General features: G+C 46.9%; 1 protein-coding gene across 1 annotated transcript; it reads left to right on the plus strand.

The window, feature by feature from the left end:
- The first annotated feature begins 1,417 nt into the window (after positions 1 to 1,417).
- Positions 1,418 to 22,379, plus strand: Ak3 (adenylate kinase 3). The gene is made up of 5 exons (XM_041660989.1): positions 1,418 to 1,706; positions 9,750 to 9,869; positions 17,581 to 17,753; positions 18,777 to 18,895; positions 21,999 to 22,379. Exons 1-5 carry the CDS (start codon positions 1,556 to 1,558, stop codon positions 22,117 to 22,119), a joined length of 684 nt encoding a protein of 227 aa, XP_041516923.1. The 5' UTR covers positions 1,418 to 1,555; the 3' UTR covers positions 22,120 to 22,379.
- The last annotated feature ends 1,647 nt before the right edge of the window (positions 22,380 to 24,026 follow it).

Genomic DNA, 24,026 nt, shown 5'->3' on the forward strand with positions numbered 1-24,026 from the left:
ATAGCACAGGCAACTCATACACATTTTGACTACTCCACACTAATCTGTGTCCATTTTATAGAGGAAATACTACTCAGTTCCTTCTCTTCTGCCTCTGCCTGGAGCATGCCAGCCTGAGCCGTTGGGCCTTGCCAGGCCTGTGCCACTCTCCCTGTGCAATCAAATCTGTTTTTGTATATTCAGCCAAGGCTAATTCCTCACAGCATCGCTGCAACTTGTTCGGAAACAGCTCCCTCCTGCTCTCCCGCCCGCCTACACCTTCTGTTCCTTTTGTTGTTGTTCTTTGGTTTATTTTTTTGCTGTTGGTTTCATGACAGGGTTTCATTGTGTTGTCCTGGCTGTCCCGGACCGCTGTAGACCAAGCTGGCCTCGAACTCACAGAGATCTGCCTGCCTCTGCATCTGCCTCTCTAGGGATTAAAGACAGTGCCGCCGCCACCTGCTGTTTTTTTGTTTTCTTTTTTATTTATTTATTAATTAAAGATTTCTGTCTCTTCCCTGCCAACTCCCATTTCCCTCCCCCTCCCCCAATCAGGTCCCCCTCCCTCGTCAGCCCAAAGAGCAATCAGGGTTCCCTGCCCTGTGTTTTCCCTATGCAGCACTGTTTTCAATGGTCTCACTCATTTGCTAGGCCACTGGGGTTTTAAAAACACCATCAGCAGAAACTCAGTTTTGTTCAGCACAGCTTTCTGGAAGGCCCTTAAGAACGGTGGCAAACAATAGGTACTCCAGAAATGAACACTCTTCTGAAGGAACTAGGACTTTTGACCTCAGCGAAGTAACCGGCGTAGCAGTTACTTTTGGTTCTTTAAGTGGTTCTGGGAGATAAGACACACCTTTCACCACCTGTTCTTTGCTTGCTGAGGACAAGGGTTCAAGGTCACCTCTGGGAGGAGAAAGAAGTAGGGTGAAGAGAGGGAGGACTATCATGAAAAGGTGTGGGGGGCCGTTTTCGGAAGCCAGGGGAGCAGAGGAGATACAAAACGGGGCACCAGCCTGGTCTACAGAGCTAGTTCCAGGACAGGCTCCAAAGCCACAGAGAAACCCTGTCTCGAAAAACCAAAAAAAACAAAAAACAAAAAAAAAAAAACAAAAACAAAACGGGGCACCTTGTTTCCTGTAGGGACTGAGCAGGGCACGGCCTGACTAAGAGTTAAAAAAAAAATGCACACAGAGAAAATGAAATCCAGCCACCCAAAGGTGCCAAGGGGAGACTAGAATTAGAAGTGGCGCGGGCGGGGGAGGGCGCTCAGAAGTTGCCCACTGGGGAGAATGCAGTCAGGCGCAGCCTACAGGTTGGAACCAGGCAGCACACGGCAAGAGGGGTCTAGCCCCAGAGGAGTGGGGTGGAGCCGAGGAGAGTGGGGTGCAGGGGCGCGAGGGGCGGTGCAGCAGCAGGCGGGGCGGCCCGGTGGCCAGCGCTCACTTCCGGGAGAGCCGGGCGCCCTGGCCACCGCCCGCTCGCAGCTGCCAGCTCGCTGGAGCCGCTGAGCCTGTGATCGCGCAGGCCAGGCCGCTGCTCGGCGTCTGCGCAGCTCGTTCCACCGTCCGTCACCATGGGGGCATCGGGGAGGCTGCTGCGCGCCGTGATCATGGGGGCCCCGGGTTCCGGCAAGGGCACCGTGTCGTCGCGCATCACCAAACACTTCGAGCTTAAGCACCTCTCCAGCGGGGACCTGCTCCGCCAGAACATGCTGCAGGGCACAGGTGGGAGCTGAGACCGAGGGCTGGCAGCGTGCGATCGTCCCGGAGGGGCTTTGCGGGAAGGGGTCGAGGGTCCTGCGATGCGGGTGCAGCGCCCCCGACTTCGCCTGGGGAAAGAGCCTCTGGCCTCCGTGGGCCGCTTCGGGTAAATTGTGGGGGTGGGGGTGGGACTAGGAAGTTCAAAGACCGAAGGAGAGCCCTCGGCTTTGTTCGAGGCACAACATCCGACTCCCGACTCGGCTGGCAGCAACTGCAGGGGTTCAGCCTGAGGAACTGTACCCCGCTCTCCACGTGTCCCTGTACACGGAAGGCAGGCTTGTCTCCCTCTGTCAGGGTTAGCTTTCTTTTCTACCCTCTCCCCTCCCCTCCCGCCCTTGGTAAACTCCGTGGGACCTTGTAGTTCTGACCTTTCTCTCTTCAAGGTCAAGTATTACTTATTCTCTTGGCAGTCACAAAATTGGCTTAGATTTTGATGCCCCCAGGCATTTCTAAGGCACGAAAGTTATCCCGGTGTACGGTGTACGGTTACATAAACAATTGTTTTTTCTCTTGCCAAATTCTTCCAACTCAGCACAGATCTAGTCAACAAACTACTCTTTACAATGGATGGGTTTGTGGTAAATTCTATTTTAAGAACGCATTTTAACTTTTTTTGAGACGTCATTTGACGTAGCCAAGGTCAACTTTAGTTTAAATTTGAGATCCTCCTGTCTCAGCCTCTCCAGTGAGTGCTGGGATTACAAATTCCAGCCAACTAACTGCTGCAGGCTGTTTTTCAAAGTTAACTCCAGACGTTTTCTTCACGACAGAGTTGACCTTCAATTCCAAACTAGTACCTATTTTGAAATTCATTTGAACTTATTTACATAGAAATAGTACCTGTTCAAGGTGAAAGAAAAAAAAATGGAAGAAGTAAGTAAAGCTTCTGGAGAGAAGGGGAGACAGAAAGGAAGAAAGTAAAAAACAAAGTTTTCTTAGTCCTGCCCATACCCTGTTCTTCAGGGATAAACAATGCATTTCCTTCTGGAAGTGTCTCTTTATGCACAAGCGCCTGTGTATACCCTCTGTGTATCATGTTACCATAGTTTTATTCAGCCTCCGTGGTTTCACACTCTGATCTAGTCTGACGTCCCGTACGTCCGTTACCCTGTTTGTTTAGCCACGTTTGTTAGCCTTGGTAGATTTGCTGAATCTACCACGATTTGCTTAAACTCTCCCCTCCCCTCCAATGGGTCTACAACTAATTTCCTAGAAAGGCTGCTTTTTGTTGTTTATTGTTGTTTAAAAGACCCTGACATTCAACTAGGGGAGAAAAAAGAAAATCACCCCACTGTTTCGGTTTCTTTGGTTGGCTCCTCAGCACCCCCTGAGCATGTTTTCACTCTCTTCTAATGTTGACCTTAAGAAATAATAAAGGTTGCAGTGAATTAAACTTTATCAAAAGGTTGTTTGACTCTTGCTAAATGTTTCTTAGTGCAACAGATTGCAGTTTTATTTAGGGCAAACAGTCCTGAGTCCTTTGGTTTGCTGCTATCCAAAGTACAGCAGAAAGCTTTGGGGATGATCTGCAGGCTGACTCAGCGCTCACCTGACTGGGTGGTAAAGAGTGCTCACCGACTAGGAAAACACAGACCATTTTAAGGGTGAATGAAAGGGAATTTGAGGGTTGGAGAGAAGGCTCAGCAGTTAAGAACACTGGGTGTTCTCCCAGTGGACCTGGGTTTAGTTCCCAGCACCCACAGGACAGCCCACAACTGTCTAACTCCAAGATCTGAAACCGTCACAGAGACATACATGCAGGCAGAACACCAATGCACATAAAATATAAATAAATAAAAATATATACATACATTATAATAATATATAATACATATCTAATGTATATCCATTTTTGTAGTATATGTATGTATATACACACATATGATATGAAAGGGTATTTGAATAAAGAAACAACACTCCTTGCTTCACTTTGATACCTGTAAGAGTCAGGTATTGCAACTCTGTACCATGGAAGAAGGGCACAGAGATGTTCAGCACCTCATTCTGTAGGCAGTTTTTTTTTCTTTTTAAAGACACAGAAGGATAAATACTTTTTTAAAATCTTGAAGATTCATCATCAGAAGTAGGTGTTTTTTTTGTTTTTGTTTTTTTTTTTTTTGGACAGGGTCCCATACAGTAGCTCTGGCTGGTCTCGAACTTGTGGCAATCCCCCTGCCTCAATTTCATGAGTGTGGGGATTGCAGACTCACCAGACTTAGCTGGAAGAAGTCTAAGGTTTGTGGGAGAAGTCTTTGCAGGTCAAAGTTCAAGGTACACACGGGGTTGGTCTCTGTTCAGCTGGGAAAAGTTACAGATCTCAGGGAAGCCTGGGCCAGGCCCTTCAGATGGTTTCCTGGAGTCTGGCCCAGGTCAGACCCCTCGGATGGTTTCCTGGAGTCTGGCTCATCTAGCTGATGCCTGAATTCAGAAATGGCTGGGTCACTGCTCTGCAAAGAAGTATGGACAACTCCATAGCAAGAATAGAAGACGGAGCTCGGGAGGTGACATGAGATTGTTTTTACAGATGTTAATAGTTAATACTTTGTTATACAGAGCATTTTTCACTCTGAATGGTATCCAGCCGGTTCCGTAGGTCAGGACTGAGGATATATTCCCAATAAATATTTGTGAAAGGATTGAATATTTCCCACAGACACAACCAAAGGAGAAGTAATCTTCAAAAAAATAAATGTAGAAAGGGACCGAGAATTCAGAAGAGAAAACTGACATTCTGTAAATCGACCTCCCCAGGAGACGGGATTGATGGGCCCTGTGGTGTGTTCATGTGTTCTCCTTCTTTTCTTGTTGCATTTGTGTGCAGCTGGACAGTTGTTATTAGATGCTTTGTATTCTCATTTGTTGTGAGCATGTTCATGCAGTATCAAGTCTCAGACTTAAATTCAGGAAGATTGCACAATTAATTTAACCTTTGCCCCTGGTTATTAGCTATTGATTCTTTTTTGGTGCCAGGAACGGAATCTGCATGCTAAGCTAGCACTGTGCCCCAGAGCGGGGTCTCCAGACCCTTGTTGACTGGACATCTGTGTTGTTAGCCATTTTCTGAATGTAATAAATACCGCCGGGTACCTGAACAGTTGGCTGCAGCTTTGCTTACTTTCCTTTGGGTAAATTCCCAGGGTGGCGTTTCTAGGAACTCGCCATCCTTTCACGGAAGTGCTGCTTTGTAACATCTGACTATATAATCTGAAATGCATTTGGTGGCAGCGGGAGGATCTGGTCCTTCCAGCAGTAATCACTTCACCCTTGACCCATTTTCGGACCTAGACCCCTTCCTCGGCTCTGTTAGATTGAAATACACGCTGTGGATAGTATTCATTAAAGCAAAAAGGTACATGTGAGAAAAACTGCTCAAGAGAGACAGTCATGGCTCCGGAAACACGAGGTGACCTGGTGAGACCCCAGCGCACCAGCCAGGACAGCGAACTCGGAAGGTTTGGGGCTGAGACTTAACACCGTTGCTGTAATCCTCTCATTCCTTTCCTGAGAAAACTGAGTGCCACAGATGTTGGAGAATTCCCTCAGTGATAAACAGCCTTTCTGTACTCACCTGGGCAGCACCACGGATCCAGGTTGCTAGGATACGGAATCCATTAGTACAGGGCTAAGACAAGGGTGAGATTCCCATTCATGAACTAACCTCAAATAAAAATAAGCAGCCTTTTCTGGGGTCCCAGGGTGGAAACCCAGGCCCACAATGCAGTTCTTCCCAAACTGAGGTTCATGAAGTCATTTTAGATAGACTTATTTATTTATTTCAAGGTGTATTTGCAAAAAAGAACTTACTACTGTGAACATTTTAGCTGATTTAAAACGTGTGTGGTTTAAAGGACACAGTAATGATTCAGATGTGGCAGGCATTGTAAGGTAAGACATTGAGTATGTGAGTGGTATTGTCTGACCTGGCTCACTGATGGGTGCTTCATCTCTGGTGCCGGGCTAGAGGGCTGACCCTTTAAATCTCATCTGCTATCATCTGTATGTTGGGAGACTCTAACTCAGTAGAGAATCTCAGGCCCCCAAGTGTCCACATGGCCAAGCATCGTTGTGTAGACCCATGAAACATACTGTGCATAACTAGACTTAGACTGATGGTAGAACGGGTTATTTTTATAATGGTAATTTGGAATAGTCAATACATTTGCATGGTTTGGCATTCCAAAACAAAACAAAAAAACATCTGAACGAATATTTAGCGATGAGAGCCTTGTGAGGTGTTTCACCCACATGTGACTTGACGCTAGCTTGTCTTCGTTAGTGTTTTTGTTGTCTGTGAGTGGGAGCACGGGTCCATAAGGTATAGGGCCTTCAGCAGTCAACAGTGAGCTTTCCAGGAGTGTTTCATACCTGCCCGCCCCCCTCCCCCCAGCATTGCCTCATTGAGCTGATTCCCTGCCACCCAACTTCAGCATTTAAAGTGTGTACCACTGCCATGTAACTTCAGCATTTAAAATGTGTGCATGTAAAATCCAGTGCCCTTAGTATGTCATAGAGTTGGCTGTCACCACAGCAGGTTTCAGAACATTTTTATTACCCACAAAAAAACCCTTATACCTATGAGTCACTCCCATCCGCACCCACCCCACCCAGGCTTCTGGCAACACGACTATATCTTTCAAATCTCATGTTTGGGGCACGTCCCAGAAATGAAATGGTGTCTGTGGGCTTTTCTTTATGGCTTCTTTTACTTAGCGTATTATTTTTCTTAATTGTATTTATTTCACTTAGAGTGTAGTGTACTTGTGTATGTGTGTGCCATGGTCTGTGTGTGGAGGTCAGAGGACAACATGGGAGTGGGTGGACTGTCACTTGCTGTCATGTGGGTCCAGGAATCCTGCTCAGGGTGTAAGGCTCAGTGGCAAGGTTCTTTGACCTCTGAGCTGTGCCTATTGGTTTGAGACTGTCTCACTGTGTTGCCCAGGCTAGATGTATGAACTCCGTGCTCAAGTGACCTTCTTATCTCAGCCTCCTGGGTAGCTGAAACTCAGGGTGCACTGTACCCAGCTTGACCTAGACTTTTTTTTTTCTCTCTGTGTAGCTTTGGAGCCTGTTGTGGAACTAGCTCTTGGACACCAGGCTGGCCTTGAACTCACAGAGATCCGCCTGCCTCTGCCTCCCGAGTGCTGGGATCAAAGGCGTGCGCCACCACTGCCCAGCTTGACTTGGGCTTTTAAAGATCCCCTCATGCTATAATATTAGGACTTGGTTACTTTTTATTGTATTATATGGATGTTTTACGTTTTGTTTAGTTGATACTTGAATTAGCTTCCTTTCCCCCATTATTTTGTATCTAAGTAATTCAGAGCAATCTTAAAAAAGACATTGGTTTAGGATTGTAAACTGCTCAATTGACAGGTTCTTTTCCATTTTCGTATACAAAACAAAGGGTTTTCTGTTGATGCTCTCATGCATAAGTGTTGTTGTATTTTGTTCTCATTCATTCCCCACAACACACTGCCTGAATTCATAGATTAATTATTTAATAAAACACTGTAGCTAGGAACTCGGAAGAATCCTCACCCTCGTCTATGTCCACATGCCGATCCATCTACCCAGAGAGCTGCAGGCCCATTAGGCATGCGTACGGAGTGTGGGGATTTAGTCACTGAAGGTGCTCACAGCCAGGGTGTGGGTTTGGGGTCAGGTGGGCACACAGATGTGTGTATTAGTCATAGATGCTGCCGTAATAGCACACCACAGACTGGTGGCTCAGGTGGCAGAACTGTTCTTGGAGCCTAGAAGTCCAAGATCAAGACCCTAGGAGGGCTGGTTTCCAGTGTGACTTGCCGTTCTGGCAGGTAACCAGCCACCTTCTCACTTTGTGGCGGCCCTTCTTCTGTGCCCAGGCATTCCAGCTGTCACCCCCTCAGTGTTTACAGTTTCAGTCAGATTGAGGCCCAACCCCTATGACCTCATTCAACCTCAATTACCATCTTAAAAGTAAATATGGTGTAAATATAGTCACAGTAGCGTTTAGGTTAGGGTTTTAGTATATGGACTTGGGACTGCGCAGTCCATAGCAGGATTAGACAGGTGGCTTCAGTTACTGGGATCGGAGGTGCCAAGATCTGGTGGCTGCAGCTGGCAAGGGCTGTGTTGGGATATCCCATGCAGGTGAGCAGAAGAGCGAGCGGGTGCTTGAAGAAGAGGGAAACCACAGTGAGCACTTGCCCAGGACCCACCCCCAGAGAACTCACCCAGCATCGTCATCTCTTCATGAGGGTGGACTCCGGACCCAGATGCCTCTCACAGATTCACCTCTCAACAGTGTTTCTCTGGGCACCGGACTTTATAATAAGTTCTGGCTCATGAGTGTCTGGCCACCCTAACACATATCTATCTTCTGATTTGCTTATTTTGGATAAGCCACATCCAAAACCTGGTGATGAGTCCAATGATCTATCAAAAGAAGGAGCAAGAAGCTTCTCCCGGTAGGGGTGTACCCGGAGGGAAGAGGGCAAGTACCCGGAGGGAAGAGGGCAAGCGGGGAAGGGAAGAGGAAGGGTGAAGGCAGACAGCAAGGACCACGTGCATGCTAGGCAAGCGATGTGCCCCTGCCAGACCTGTGGAACTGGACTGAAATTCTGTCCCACAATGAGGAGGGAGCAGGAGACAGGTCTGGAAGAGGAAGCCTTTCCAGCTGTTTCGCTGGACGAGGGGCGAGGGCACGGAGTAGCTGGAGGGAGGGACGGTGGCTGAGGGAGATTTTTGGTGTTCAATGTTTTGTTTTAAAATGCAGTTCTTGTGAAATATTCAGTACCTGAAAGTTTTAACCCTGTAGGGTAGAAGAAGAATCAAGACTGTTGAGGGGCTGGAGAGACGGCTCAGTCGGTAAGAGAACTGCTGTGTACCAGAGGACCAGGTTTGATTCCCAGCACCCACATGGCAGCTCACAACCATCTTTAACTCCACTCCCAGAGGATCTGATGCCTTCTTCTGGCCTTTTTGGGAACCAGACATATATGTAGACAAAAACACCCTCACGCATCATTTCTAAAAAAGAAGTGGTCGCAAGAAACAAATGAAGTCTACATATATTAAGTACATGGGATTTTCCAACTGCTATTTTATTTAGTTACTTTTAAACATTCTTTTGTTTTTATTAGAGTGTGTGTGTGTGTGCATGCACATGCTGGTGCAGTGCCAATGGGGGCCAGAAGAGGGCGTTGAATCCCCTGGAGCTGGAGTTAGAGGTGTTTTGTTTTGTTTTTTTAAGCTACTCAGTGTGGGTGCTGGGAACTAAACTCAGTACTCTGAAAGAGCAGCAGGTGCTCTGAACAGCAGATCCACACCTCCAGCTCCTCCAAAACTACTTTAATGAGTTTGGCAAACACTCTCGCAGAACCCAGGTCTTCTCCTGGACATTGTAAACTTGGTGGTTTGCCTGTCCAATGGCAGCTTGTTTAGTAACGATAATCTCTTGGTTAGAATTCATGGGTTAGGTATTATCCACCTTTTTCTGTGGGACAAGGCCTCTCACTAGCCTGGAACCTGCTAAGTACCATAGGCTCTCTGGCCGGCAGACCCAGGGAGCCACCTGTTCTGCTGCCTCCCTGCCATATTCTAAGCCCACAGCAGCTTGTGTCTTATGCACATTCTGGTGACTGAACTGAGGTCCTCACACTTCCAAAGGAACATTTACTGACTGAGCTACCATCCTCTTTGATAGGTTGGGGCTGAATTTGGGGAAGTCTCAATGACTTCGCTTCCCTTTGGTTGCTTGTTTTTAGACAGGGCACTCTGTAGCACAAACTGGCTTTAAGCCCGCATAAGTACTTGGGGCTGGCCTTGAACTCGGCATCCTCCTTCCTATTGGTATTACAGGTGTGTGCCAATGTAAAGCATCACCTCTGCTTGTAGCACAGAAGCTGTTGATGATAATGCACTGTCTTACGGGCCTGACGTCTGGAAGTATCCTGTAGAAAACAAATCCTGAGATCTGGAATAGGATAAAGCAAATACACTTACCGCCTTTTCCCTCTGCTGTAGAAATTGGTGTGTTGGCCAAGACTTTCATTGACCAAGGGAAGCTCATCCCGGATGATGTCATGACGCGGCTGGCCCTTCACGAGCTGAAAAACCTCACCCAGTGTAGCTGGCTGTTGGACGGTAAGTGCAAATACTCAGGGCCCAGAGTATCTCTGCCCCCTGAAGTAATGAGTTCCGGCAGAATGAGCATCTGGGACTAGGGACCATAACCTTTGAGTCTAATTTTAAAATTTCATTAGTGAACTGATTTACTTGTTTTGAGACAAAGTCTTATGTATCCCTTACTGGGCTCCAGTTTTCTCTGAGCTACAACTTTTGATCCTCTTGTCTTTGCCTCCCAGTTGCTAGGGTTACAGGAATGGGTTGTCAAGGATGATCGAACTCAGAGACGCCAGCATGCTAGGTTGGCATGCTACCAGCTGAGCTATATCCCAAGCCCAGGGGTCTGGTTTTTTATTTGAAAGGAAAGCAGGTGTGGGCAGCATGGTTGCTAGTCTGCTTTCGATGCAACTTTAGTTCCTTTCCCACACTAAAGAATATCCTTTGACTTTTTAAACTTCTGTTGTTTGGCTTTTTGAGACAAGGTCTTACGACATACCCCAGGCTGGCCTTGAACTGTGAACCTCCTGCCTCACAATTCCAGGCCTGCAGCACCACACCCAGCTGAGAATATTTTGTGCTAAGGATCTGCGCGAATGCCAGTTAGACTGCTGAAGAGTGACTTCCATTACGCTGTAGACTTTTCCCAGCCAGAGCCCTGGCAGAGTCTCAGGGCAGGGTGGCTTGTATACTCTGCTTACGGGTGTAAGAAGGACACGACACACAAGACAGGCCTTTAAACATGGGACACTTGCCTTCAAGATCCAAGTTCTAATGCCATCTTGGAAGGGATATGCTAACTTCTCTTCTACTTAGCCCCGTCCTCCACCTTCACAACCAAGTCCTCAGTGCTGCTCACTGAGCCCTGCAGCCCAGCTTGCTTTCGCCCGGCTTGCCATTGCCCAGCTTGCTAGCAGCCAGAGAAAGTGTCCTAATTCCTAACTGTAAAAAGATTCTAGAAGATTCAGAAAGGTGAGGTAGAGAATGAACAACGGAAGAGGCGGGGTAGAATTCCTTACTCTGGTTTATTAGAGTTAGTATCAAGGAAAAAAAAAAAAACAACTTATGCTTGCTTATAAGTCTGTCAGTATGTGCAACAGAATCTTGAGGACTTAAATTTTTTTTGAAACATGTATAGAAGGGCTTTGGTGTGTAGCCACCATGCTGAAGACGAGTGGCTGTGTATATTTATTAATGACATAAATGTTGACTGAGTACCTCCTAGGTACATAAAGCTGTTCTAGGCACTGAACCTAAACAAGAACAAAATCCTTGCCTTCGTGGACAGTATATCCTCTCGTAGAAAAGTTTGGACGAGCCCAGGTTCTGCGTTGCTTTGAGTGGAGGGCCATGCGAAGAGCAGGCGGATGCTTGCTTCCTGACAGGAAATATGGACACTTGAGTCAACGTTTTATTCCCAGGTTTCACGACGCCTTGCTTCTGTGAGATGCTGGGATTTAGAAGTCCTGGCAACAGGCAGCCTGTGTGGGTCTCTTTAGCTGAAGGAATGGGGCACGTGAAGGTTGAGCGTAGATGCTGCCCGCACAGGGAAGCGGCACATTTCCCAAGAGACCTGCGCGTGGCCGTCAGGGGAGCACATCTTGGGCTTAGGCTCAAGACAGGGCAACAGCAGAAGGGCCTGGGATGTGGAATATGTGTTGTCATTTCTTTAGTGTTGTCCTGTGGCAATGCCTTTTCCTTTAGAAAAACTAAAGCAGATAAAAATGTATAAGAGGCCTCGAACTCCAGATCCACCTGCCTCTGCCCGAGAGATGGCTCAGCGGTTAAGAGCACTGGCTGCTCTTCCAGAGGTCCTGAGTTCAATTCCCAGCAACCACATGGTGGCTCACAACCATCTGTACTGAGATCTGGTACCCTCCTCTGGCGTGCGGGCATACATGGAGGCAGAATGTTGTATATATAATAAATAAATAAATAAAAAAAATGTATAAGAGGAACAGAGTCCTCGGTGATCACCCCACTACACACACACAGCAACTACATTCTTTAATTCAAACAGGCATCCTCTCCAGTAATAATAATAATAATAATAATAATAAATCCACATTTATTTGGGCTTCTGGTTTCGGAGGTTTCAGTCCATGCTGCTGGTCATGCTGTGTTGGGGCCGTGGGGAAAGCGTGACTGAATTGAGGCTGGGCTCTTCGCGGTGCTCTTCACGGCGTCATTGGCTGTACCTATGGGTTCTCCATCAGTGGTGCACAGCCATCTCCCAGTGATTGGCTCAGCCAACTGGGGACCAAGACTGCAACATTTAAGCTTTTGAGGCATACAACTTATTATCCAAACTGTAGCATCCACACAGGGGTGCGCGCTGTGGTGGCTGTTCTTGGTTGTCAACTTGACTACATTTGGAATTAGCTGAAACCCAAGCAGCTGTGTACACCTGGGAGGGATTTTTTTTTTTCCTTAAATCATTTAATGTGGGAAGACCCACCAGATCTTTTGAGGTTGGAAGAGCCACCTTTAATCTGGGCCATGCCTTCTGCTGGCAGCCCGTGTAAAAGGCATGGAAGGAGGATGGTAAAGGTGTGGGATAATGGTGGAAGGAACTGGCTACATTTATTGATATAGGCCCTCTGTGTGGAGATTCTAGGTTAAATATGGAAGCTCACACAGTTGAAAAGGGTCCTAAAAGTTTGTTTGAAAGGTTGGCTGAAGTGTTTGAAAAGATGGCCTACTGAAAGGTGCTTGGTGTCCCTTGGCTTAGTGTTGATGAACGGATTTTAGGGCTCAGAGAAATTGCATTGTTAAGAGTGGGTACACTGTGTAAAACCTAATCCACAATGGGAAGGCCCGGAATACATCGTTATTAATCCTCTAAGACACCAAATGGTGACGGGGCACCAGCATATTTGAAGACCCTTGTTGTCACCCCTTTCCTCGTGCCAGACCTTAGGGCTGGAGACGCTGCTTCTCTCATGGATGGATTAATGCAGTGGGTTTAGTTGGGCCCCAGAGTAGCAGGGGCCAGGTGGCAGTACTGAATCACCAAAGGCAAGGTGATCACAGTTATCGTAATGGGGAGCATAGGCAAAGCAGTGTCCATAATGACCTGACCTGTAGTGGGCAGCACAGGCAAAGGGATTTTTCTGGTGGCATGACTCATATAGACCTTTGGTACTGGCTAATCAATCACAGTGTTTCCAGGCATGAAATCGATAAGAAGCCTACTGCCTTTTTGTTTGATCTGTGTAAGTGGAAAAATTCTCAAGCAAATGAAAAATCTACATTAGATTGTGGCAAAAGGGAATCTTGGCCCATGAACCAATTTCCAGACTTGAGGCAGTTTGCAGACTCAGAGCCACTTGAATGAAAGGATGGGCCACGTTCCCCTGAGGGAGGTTCTTGACAAAACACATACGAGTATTATTGTTAGCCTTTCTCCAGTTCTTCCCCCCAAGGGACCTGAGGCCTGTTACAAGGTTAACTGTATACTGGGAGAAAGGAAACAGTCAGGCATTCCAGGGTCTATTGGATACTCGTTCTGAAATAACCCTGATTCGGGGAGATCCCAAATAACACGTGGCCCTCCAGTTAAAGAAGGGGCTTATGGAGGTGAGGTGATTAGTGGAGTTTTGACTGATGTCCAACTCAACAGTAGGTCCAGTGGGTTCCTGAATTCATCCTGCGGTTATTTCCCCCGGTTCCAGAATATATAATTGGGACACGCGTACTTAGAAGTTAACAGAATTCTCACATTGGTTCCCACCTGTGGACTGAGGAATATTCTGGTTGAAAAGGGTAAACGAAGTCTTTCGAGTTGCCTCCACCAGGGGAAATAGTGAATCAAAAACAGCATCACATCCCTGGAGGAACTGCAGACATTAGTGCCACCACCAGGGACTTGAAGGATGCAGGGGTGGAGGCTCCTACCACATCTCCCTTTAACCCTTCTGTCTGGCCAGTGTAGAAGACAGATGGGCATGGAGAATGACAGTGGACTATCGAAAACTCAATCAATAGTGACTCCAACTGCAGCTGTTGTACCAGATGTGGTGTCCTTACCTAAGCAGATCAACACATCATTTGGTACACGGTCTGCATCTATTGATCTAGAAAATGCCTTTTACCTGGTATCTGTTCCTAAGGGCTCCTAGAAGACATTTGCTGAGGCCAGCAGTACCCGCCTTTACATTTTTACCTCGAGGGTGTGTTAACTCTCCAGCCCTGTATCATAACTTAGAAGGTATCTTGATCAGATGTCTCTTCCATAAAATATCACACTGGTACACTATATTGATGACATGCTGATTGGACAAGTGAGCAGAAGGTAGCAACCACTTTGAACTCGTTGGTAATATATGTGTATACCAGGGGATGGGAAATAAATCCAACCAAGATTCAACGGTCTTCTACCTCAGTGAATTCTTATGAGTCCAGTGGTGTGGGGCACACAGAGATATTCCTTCTAAGGTGAAGGATAAGTTATTGCACCTGGCCCCTCCCTCCACCAACGACAAAGCACAACATTTAGTGGACCCATTTGGATTCAGGAGACAGAACATTCCCTACTTGGGTGTGTTTGTTACTCTGGCCCATATCCCAAGGGACTCAGAAAGCTGCTAGGTTTGTGTGGGCCCTGGAGCAGGAGAAGGCTCTTCAACAAGTCCAGGCTGCTGTGCAGGCTGGTTTATCATAGGAACCAGCAGACCTGATGGTACTTGAGCTGTCGGTGGCAGATAGGGGTGCTGTTTGGAGCCTTTGGCAGGTGCCCTGATAGATGAATCACAGAAGATGCCTTTGGGTTTTGGAGCAAGGTTCTACCATCATTTGCAGACAACTTTTCTCCCTTTGAGAGACAGCTCTTGGCCTGCTATTGGGCTTTAGTGGAAATTGAACATTTGACCTGAACTGCCCATCGTGAGCTGGGTGTTATCTGACCCAGCAAGTCAGAAAGTAGGGCGTGCATATCAGCGATCCATTGTCAAATGGAAGTGGCATATATGTGACCAGGTCTGAGTAGGTCCTGAAGACACAAGCAAGTTACATGGAGACGTTGCCTATGGTTTCTACTCCCATTACAATGCCATTTTCTGCCAAGCATGCACCTGCAGCCTCATGTGGTGCTCCCTGTGACTGGGTGACTGAGGAAGAGAAGACTAGGACCCGGTTTCCTGATGGTTCTGCACCTTATACCGGCACCACTTCTTAGAACCTGTTTCTGGGACAACCCTGAAAGATACTGCCAAAGGGAAATCATCACAGTCCGCAGAACTTAGGGCAGGGCACATGGTCATACATTTTGTTTGGAAGGCGTGGGCCAAACATGTGACTGTTCACTGATTTATGGGCTGTAGCCAGTGGGTTGGCTGGATGGTCAGGGCCCGGAAAGAGCATGATTGGAAGATTGATGAGAAAGATGTCTGGGGAAGATGTATGTAGAGAGATCTCCGCCAATGGGAGAAGGATGTGAAGATACTGGTGTCCCATGTAAATGCTCATCAAGGGATGACTTCGCAGAGGAGGAGCTCAGTAACCTAATATATAGGATGACCTATTCTGTGGACAGTCAGCCCCTTTGCCACACCTTCCCTATCATTGCCCAGTGACACTTAAAGTGGCCATGGTGGCAGAAATGAAGGTTATGCATGGGTTCCACAAATGGACTGCTACTCACCAAGACTGCCCTGGCTACAGCTGGTACTGAGGGCCAGATCTGCCAACAGCAGAGACCAGCAGAGCCTTCTGTGGAATGAGCTGTTATACTCTATTAGTCTCATTAAAGATATTACAATTGCTTCTCTCAGGATGACTTTCTTCATTATAAATTTTATAGTAAATGCTTGTATTTTTTTTTTCAGCTTGGGGCTTTATAAAGTGTTACGGGTTGAACTTTTTGCCATTAGCTTTCTTCTTCTTTTTTTTTTTTTAAAGATTTATTTATTGGGGGGTTTAAAAAAAAGATTTATTTATTTTGTGTACAGCATTCTGCCTGCATGTACGCCTGCATACCAGAAGAGGGCACCAGATCTCATCACAGATGGTTGTGAGCCACCATGTGGTTGCTGGGAATTGAACTCAGGTCCCCTGGAAGAGCAGCCAGTGCTCTTAACCTCTGAGCCATCTCTCCAGCCCCACCATTAGCTTTCTTTGGAGGCTGTTTTCCCTTGATCCAGGTTCCTCAACAGTCATTTTATCGCAGTGTAAGGAAGGACTTAAGTCATAAGCAACATTTTCCATGTCCCAGCCATAGCGAGATGTGTTTTTAGCTCTAGCAAATCATTGCATATGCATTTTAGCCTTTGTCACCTTTGGGAAATTTATTATTTCTATCAATTTTAGCTTCCCCATGTGTTCTGGACAGAATGTTCCTCGTCATAACATTGTAAAGTAAACCACTTGGGATCAGAATACTATTTCAAATTCCCCAGTGTACTCGTGTCTATTCTGGGACTCAATAATCAGTGCTGGTTGCTTTCTCTGTATTTTTGAACCACATTGTTTAAACTATTTTAGCTGCACTGGCTGCATATCCCATTTTTCAGATGCCTGAGGCCACATGTTTGCTATTTCAGAGTTTTGTGCTTTCAGCTGTGTAGACTACAGCTGAGCATTCCTGAACACACTAAGTCCCAAACTGGACACTTTCTGACATTACTGGATCTAGATTTCTGCAACAGGGATGTTCAGACTACAAAAATTGTTTTTCATGTGAGGGTCTGCGCCTCTGTTTTGCTTTCTGTCATATTCTGAGATTTTTGAGTGAAGATAAATCTTTTTCTTTTCTTTTCTCCCCCCCCCCCCCTTCCTTAAGCTAGAGTCTCACAGTGTAGCCCTGGTTAGCTTGGAGTTCACTATGGAGACCAGGCTGGCCTTGAATTCAGCCTTCTTCTCTCCATTTCTGTCTTATTTTTAAAAGTGTGTGTGTGTGTGTGTGTGTGTGTGTATGTGTGTGTGTGTTTGTGTGTGTGTGGTGGTGGTGTTAGTGTTAGCCTGAAGCTGTCAGATTCTTTGGAGCTGGAGTTATAAGGTGGTGTGAGCCACTGGATGAGAGTACTTTGTGTTTAGCTGGTTTTTTTTTTTTTTTGAGGTCTTTTGCTTTGTCTTTTTTAAATTTCTGTTTTGTTTAGTTTAGGGAACCGTGGTGACTTACACTTGTTTCGTTTGAGATCATTTGAGAGTGTTCTGCTTGCATGTCATGTATGTGTACCATGTGCATGCCAGGTGCCCATGGAGGCCAGAGACTAAAATTCGAACCCCTACGGCTGGAGTCATGGACGGCTTTGAGCTGCCATGTGGGTGCTGGGGACTGAACCTGGGTCCTGTACAACAGCAGCAAGTGCTTTAAACCACTGAGCCACCTCTCCAGTCCCTTGTTTGCTTTTAAGACAGAGTCCATGTAGCCAAGACTTTGAACTCCAGATCCTCCTGCCTCCACTCCCCAAGAGCTGGGATGACAGGTGTGCCGTTACACCTGACGGATCCAGTGTCGCTGGTAAGCACGGTGGCAGGCAGCCAGTTCTCCTTTACTTTTCTCTGCACCGGCTTCCAGCTGTTTCACCAAGGCTTACCCACCCCGGAAGGACAATGTGCTATGTTACACAGAAACACCCTCACAGGCACACTCAGAACGTGCACACTACAGTCAAGCAGACACCACAAAAGTCAATCACAGTTGTGGTCCACCTGCCTGGTTTCAGTCCTTGGATTCAATTTGCCTAAAACTAGTGTGTTTTTTTTTCTTCCCCTCCTCCCTCCTCACCTAAAGGTTTTCCAAGGACACTTCCACAGGCAGAAGCCCTGGATAAAGCTTACCAGATAGACACAGTGATCAACCTCAACGTGCCCTTTGAGGTCATTAAACAACGCCTCACTGCTCGCTGGATTCATCCTGCCAGTGGCCGAGTGTACAACATTGAATTCAACCCTCCCAAAACTGTGGTGAGTAACTGCAGCGGGGGGCCGACGCAGACTGTCCCCGAGTTCTCCCACCCTAGCAGGCATGGCTCTGTAAACCTGGACTGACCAGGACTACTGCAGGGTATTACTAGATGAGTCTAGTCCACTCAAGCCTGGTAGTAAAAAACGCGTTCCTCGGCAGCGGGCCAGCTACCCACTCAGAAGTCCTGTTCTTTAACCATGAAATGTCCCTTATAGGCTCACTGTGCTGACTGCTTGGTCCCCAACTGGTGGTGTAAGTTTTGAGGTGGAGCACACCCGGAAGAAGTAGGTCACTGGGGCAGTGCCTCCCAGATCATGCCTGATCTGTGTCCCTTCCCCCTCTCTGCTTCTTGTGCATCCTATGAAGGAAGCCACATACACAACCCCCCCACACACACAGACATACATATATAGACATACAGAGAGAGACACACACACACACGTATATGCAGACACATATAGACACAGAGACATAGACACACACACACTTATATGCAGACATACACACATATAGTCACAAAGACACACACACACACACGCACACCGTGATGTTCTGAAATCTAAGCAGCCAAGCAGCCAAGATCTGAACCCTCTGAAACTACGTGCCCAAATAAATAGTTCGTCCCTTCCGCTTGTTTTTCTCAGGTGTTAGTTACAGCAATGAGAAACCTGACACCGAAAAAAAACTATGGATTTTCTTACTCTGTGCCAGGGTGTGAATGAAGGGCAGAGGCAGTGGGGATTTGCAACACTGGCTTACAGCTGGAATTTCTTCCACCTCCGAGTAGCCCACATCTGGGAACCAACACTTAAGGACCTGGGCCTAAGGATAGAGAGGAGGGGCTTCCACATCCAAACCGTACAGCACCCTAGGGCTTCTCACAGCTGCACTAGGGTTTCTGCCTCTAGTTTGGATCCAGTTTACTAAGATGTTAGCCCATGTTTGTGATTGGTGCTAGAATACAGAGGATGTCTTCTCAGATACCTTATTACTGAGCTGACGTCCTTCCAACGCTACCTTAGGGCATCGATGACCTGACAGGAGAGCCTCTGATTCAGCGCGAGGACGACAAACCAGAGACGGTGATCAAGAGACTAAAGGCGTATGAAGCCCAGACAGAGCCAGTCCTGCAGTATTACCAGTGAGTTCCTGCTTTTCTCAACTTCTCTCGTACAATCAGCTTTGATTTTCCATAATGTTACAGCTGCAATATTAAGCTCCCAGAAGCCCCAATTCCAGCTGGCTTGAGCAATGAAGAGATTTCTAGGCGGTTGTAACAAAGTAGGCAGGGCCTCAGTCTCCAGCTTTCCTCTGTTTTGCCCGTCTCTTAGTTTGACCGGCTTCTGTGTTCTGACTTTGCTTTGTCCCTCCTGCTTGGCTGCTGGTATTTGCCAGAAAGGCCACGCCTTCCTCTTTCCCGAAGGGCTGAGGAGTAAACCTTTATTTAGTGAACCAAAGCTCCAAGCATCACTCAGATGAAACACTACAGCCACTGGTCAGGAAACCTCATCCTTACTGTGGTAAGCCTGGGCTACTGCCAGCTCCAGAATCAGTAATGGGGCTCCGGAGGGTTGACACAGGCTAGTCCACATCCAAGGTTTGCAGGCTCATTTCAATCCACATTCTTCCGTGTAGTGGAGGGCAGGAACCAGTGCTGGGGCAATGAGCCCTGGAGAGCCCACCAAGTGTGCCAAGAGAGGCCACTTAAGCATAGCATATCAAATGACCGCCAACTGTCAGAATCATATGTGGTCAACAGTATTTGAAAGCTCCCGCTCACACGTTTTTATGTGTTCTTCGAGGAAGTCAGTATCAAACACGGAATATGAGAATTACCTGTCGCAGGCCAAGAAGCAGTCTGGCTTCCTTCCTCAGCCCTTCCTTCCGTCTTCCGGGGATGAGTGCTGCTCTTTGCTTTCACTGCATCCTGCGAATGATTGGGGCCAAAGCAGTACATGCCCCAGAGTCAGAAGGCCCAAGTTCAAAGCCCAACTCGCTAGTCAGTTAACATGGCCCTCACCTCTCACTTAAGTCCTGGTTTCTCTTCCGCAAAACATGGATGAGGTTAGAGGCTTGAAAAGGAGTTAACGTGCAGACCTCATCACACTGTCCTGGATGCACAGGAAGCGCTGGACATGCATCAGCTGCTACTGTGGTGGCCACTGCTGCTACATTAGTGCTACATAAGCGTGCAGGGAAACCGGAACCAGTCTCGGGATTTCTGATAGCTAATTTCCGGAGGGCGAAATTACGAGAGTTGGCGACTCCCTTTTTACAGCAGCCATTACTTTAAGCTTGTGTTTGTATACTGAGCCTGGCTCTATAACCCTGGTAAGGCATTTCTCCTCTGCGCCACTGACTCCATGTTTACCGTCAGTCAGTGTTAAATACCGGCTTTATAGAATTCTTATAAAGGGGCCTGGAGCGAGAGAATTGCTGCAGAGGCTTAGAGCGGTCCTCAGCTATGGAATCAGCCACTGTTGAGGACTCTGCTGGCACTGTGCCCGGCCCTTGTCTAAGCAGACAATTAGACCCAGTTCCTACAAGACTCCTAGAAAGTCACCTTGTATATAAAGACAGGAAAAGTGTGCAAACACCATGTATTGTGCAATGAGGTACAACGCGGCTTATCATCAGATATCATCCACCCTGGCTTAAGTAAACCAGGGTGTGTATGTGGGGGGTTAGTCCTATACTCAAGAAGTCCCAATACAGATGGCCGGCCCAGGGGCTTAAGGAATGTCATCAAAACTCAGCCTTTCCAGCTCCATTCCCTGTGCTGGCTTCAGTCCAGGTGGCCGCAGTGTCTTCTGACTTTAGCTCAGCTCCTGCCAGCTCTGCTAACTCAGCAGAAAAGAACCATCTCCCCGCTCCCACGCCAGCTAAAGTCGTCTGATTGATGGCGATTGGCTTCAGCCATGCCTTGTTGAAGAGGGGGTGTGGGAGCAGTCTCATTTGAGCCTCGAGTACTGAGTGTGCGCACTTGACTGTCTGTCCGCAGGACCCCTAATGCTTCTTGACATAAATTCACGCTTTTCCACCTAAGATCAAAAGCGTAGACTTATGGCTTACACTCTCCTTATTCCCGGGGAACGCTCATCTGCCTAGAAACGCGGTGTTCTTACTCTTCGAAGACTGATTTTTGTAGCCAGAACCATCTCATTACAGAGAAATTACAATGGCAAATGTTCACGTACAGTACAGCGTAGGAGGAATGGGTTCCTGTAGTTCTGCCCCAGTAATACGTCACTCCTGGCACCGTAGCTGATACTGACGTGTCTCCAGGAAGCTTTCCTGTCCGAAGCTTGCTCTCCTGAGTGCTCTACCTGCCTGAGGATACAGACGCTTAAGGGCTTCTCCTTTGCACATACTCCCTTTGCATCAGTTTCTCCGTAGCAGATGCTTTCACCCGGAAAACAGCTGCCGTTATTTAAATTAACCACGACAAATGTGAGTTGTCAACAAGGGGTCATTTCGTCTCAGCGACAGCCTAGTGAGATCAGCTGCAGAGCTATGGCAGCCTGCGTTTCTGGAAAGTAACAGATCAAGTTATATATCTGCTCTTGGGTGCAAACCAATGTGCACACCCAAGAAACGTGTGTGGGTCCGGGAGTATAGAAGCTTACGGTGGTCCGTGTGGTGTGAGAAGCAAACCCCAGGATTCTGAGCCCACACTTCATCCTCTCTCTCCCCTCCTCAACATTGGAGTAAAGTCACTCTTCGATGGCTGGTGTGTCATCATGACAAGCCAGACGACCTGCAGGGATAAACAGGGAACTCTGCCAAGAGGAAGATTCAGGAAGGTAGACTAGAAGGGAAAGGAACTTGGCAGAAAGGAGAGAGGACTGTTAGAAAAATTTCAGACTTCAGTGGGCAAAGCGGTACTGAATGCTGGGATGGTGTCCATTTCTAACCTGCCAACCTGAGGACTGAGGCTGAGTCCCTTCCCAGAAGGCATCTGTAAGTAGGGTAGTCTGGGCTTCACAACAGTGAAGCACAAGTTTAGGCTTACCCAGCCATCCAGGCTCAGTCTGACGGCTGACATCTCTTTAAAGAGCCCCTTCCCGTATGCCAGAGGACAAAACCCAAACTAGAATCTAGATTTTGCTATGCCCAGCCAAGTTCGTTCCCCCGGGTCAGAGACCTAACCTCACAGACTTCTAAACTCACATGAATTTTACAAATTCCTCTGAAAAGGCTCATTACCTATCTACCTACCTATTTATTTTGTTTTTCATCTTTAGGAAAAAGGGGGTCCTGGAAACATTCTCTGGAACGGAAACCAACAAGATCTGGCCCCATGTATATTCTTTCCTACAGACGAAAGTTCCAGAAACTACCCAGAAAGCCTCTGTTACTCCCTGAGGAGGGCGTTAATTAGCAGGGAAACGGGGCCTCCTCGCCTCGCCTCGCCTCGCCTGTTTTTCGAAGCTCTTTTCCTAAGACTTCTCTGAAAATTATGACTTACTCCTAATGGCTTTCTTTTGGATGTTACTAAGGCCGTGCCAAATGAGTCAGACACTAAGGCTGATCTGTTAAAATAACCTTGTGTGTTTAATCTAGTTGTCTTCTGTGGATGTGCAATTAGAAAACATCAGAGATGCTGAAACTCAAAAAAGAAAATCCAAAAAGAGCAACTGGGAATTGTTCGCCCCGTTAAATCAGTGACTGATCATTTTCATGTTTTTCTGGAAAAGTTTAAAAATTTATACATCACTTGAGGCAGATAAATATCTCATTAAAGGCTTTTGCATAAGCCAACCCCCTCCCCCAATGTCTTCTAGCCCCATGGGATGTGGTGTTTGGGGGGACTGTCTATAGATTCCAGAAAGAAAGCATCTGGCTTTATTTACAGATGTTGCCAGATGCAAACTCTGCTGCCTTTGCAGGAAAAGCAAGGGCATAGGCTACCCTGCAGTGTCCTCCAATTTGCTGTACAGAAGCAGCCGTGGCAGTTAAGAACATGTGACTTTGATATGGCTTGTTTTCTTTTCCAAACTTGCATGTACCAAGGGATATGTGTTGACGAAGTTCTCGAAGGAGCACTGGCAAGCAACAATCTCACACATCACTCAGGACCTACCTGTTGGTTTCTTTCTTTCATACAAATGGACTGTCTGCCTGGATGAGCAGTGATATATATATAGAGAGGGGTAGGAGAACATCCACGGCAGTTTGCCACTTAAGTAGATGTGGTATGCGGGGGACAGCCCCTTGGCAGAAAGACCAATCAACTAGCTAGCCAACACATACAGCAACAAAAGGCATTTGCAGCAGGGGTTAAAAGGCACCATAACTGAGTTTCCTCAAGGATGTGTATACAAAAGGCATTTGCAGCAGGGGTTAAAAGGCACCGTAACTGAGTTCCCTCAAGGATGTGTATATGGCTATCAAAGTCCTTGATTTCAAGAGCCTCTTGTCTCAGCCTCTCAAGTGCTACCAGTTGTCACCCGACTTCACTGGGAACAACACTTCTGGTTCCATCTAAGCAACCTCCTCTTCCACCTGCAGCACTGTGGCTCCAACTCAGCCTTGTGTGCTGGGTGAGCACCTTGCCACTGCCGCATCTCCAGCCCTTAGTCTTTTTTTTTTTTTTTTTTTTTTGAGACAGGATCTTCATTATGTAGTTCTGGCTGTTGCAGAACTATGTAGACAAGGCTGGCTTCAAACTCACAGAGATCCGCCTGCCTCTGCCTTCCAAGTGTTGGGATTAAAGGTATGGACACCTGACCCCAGCCCTTACTTTTTGAGACAGGCCTCACTATGTAGTACAGGCTAACTTGAAATGATGTAGTCCAAGCCGGCCTCATGTTCATGATCCTCTTGTTTCAACCTCCTGAGTACTTAAATTACAGGTATATACCACTAAACCAAGCCTGAGAAACCAACCATTTTAAAACTTCAGCCACTTTAGATTCCTTAGTGGGGCAAGGATATGTCCTTAATATTGTGGCCAAATGTAAGAAGATATGAGAAATGGAAGAAAAAACAACTCTACCTTCGAGAAAGATGTACTCTTTATTTTACTTGGTGCTAAATCAAAGAATCAAGCCCTTGTACAAGCCTTTGAAACTTTGGCCTATTTTATTTCAGAAACTTAAGTACAGATGCCACCAAGTGGTTCTTATACATCTGGGAGTGGGGAAGGGATCTTTTGATTTCTAAATTTCATTGTTGAACTTTCAAAATGGACACACCTTTAAATAGGATTACAACGAACATCTTGTCTTTTGTGTATCTATATGCCTTATCTGAATGTTGGTTAACTGGGT

This window comes from Microtus oregoni, unplaced genomic scaffold (assembly GCF_018167655.1).
Source record: "Microtus oregoni isolate MIOR12 unplaced genomic scaffold, Mior012 000012F_ref0000307, whole genome shotgun sequence".
Taxonomy (NCBI): Eukaryota; Metazoa; Chordata; class Mammalia; order Rodentia; family Cricetidae; genus Microtus; species Microtus oregoni.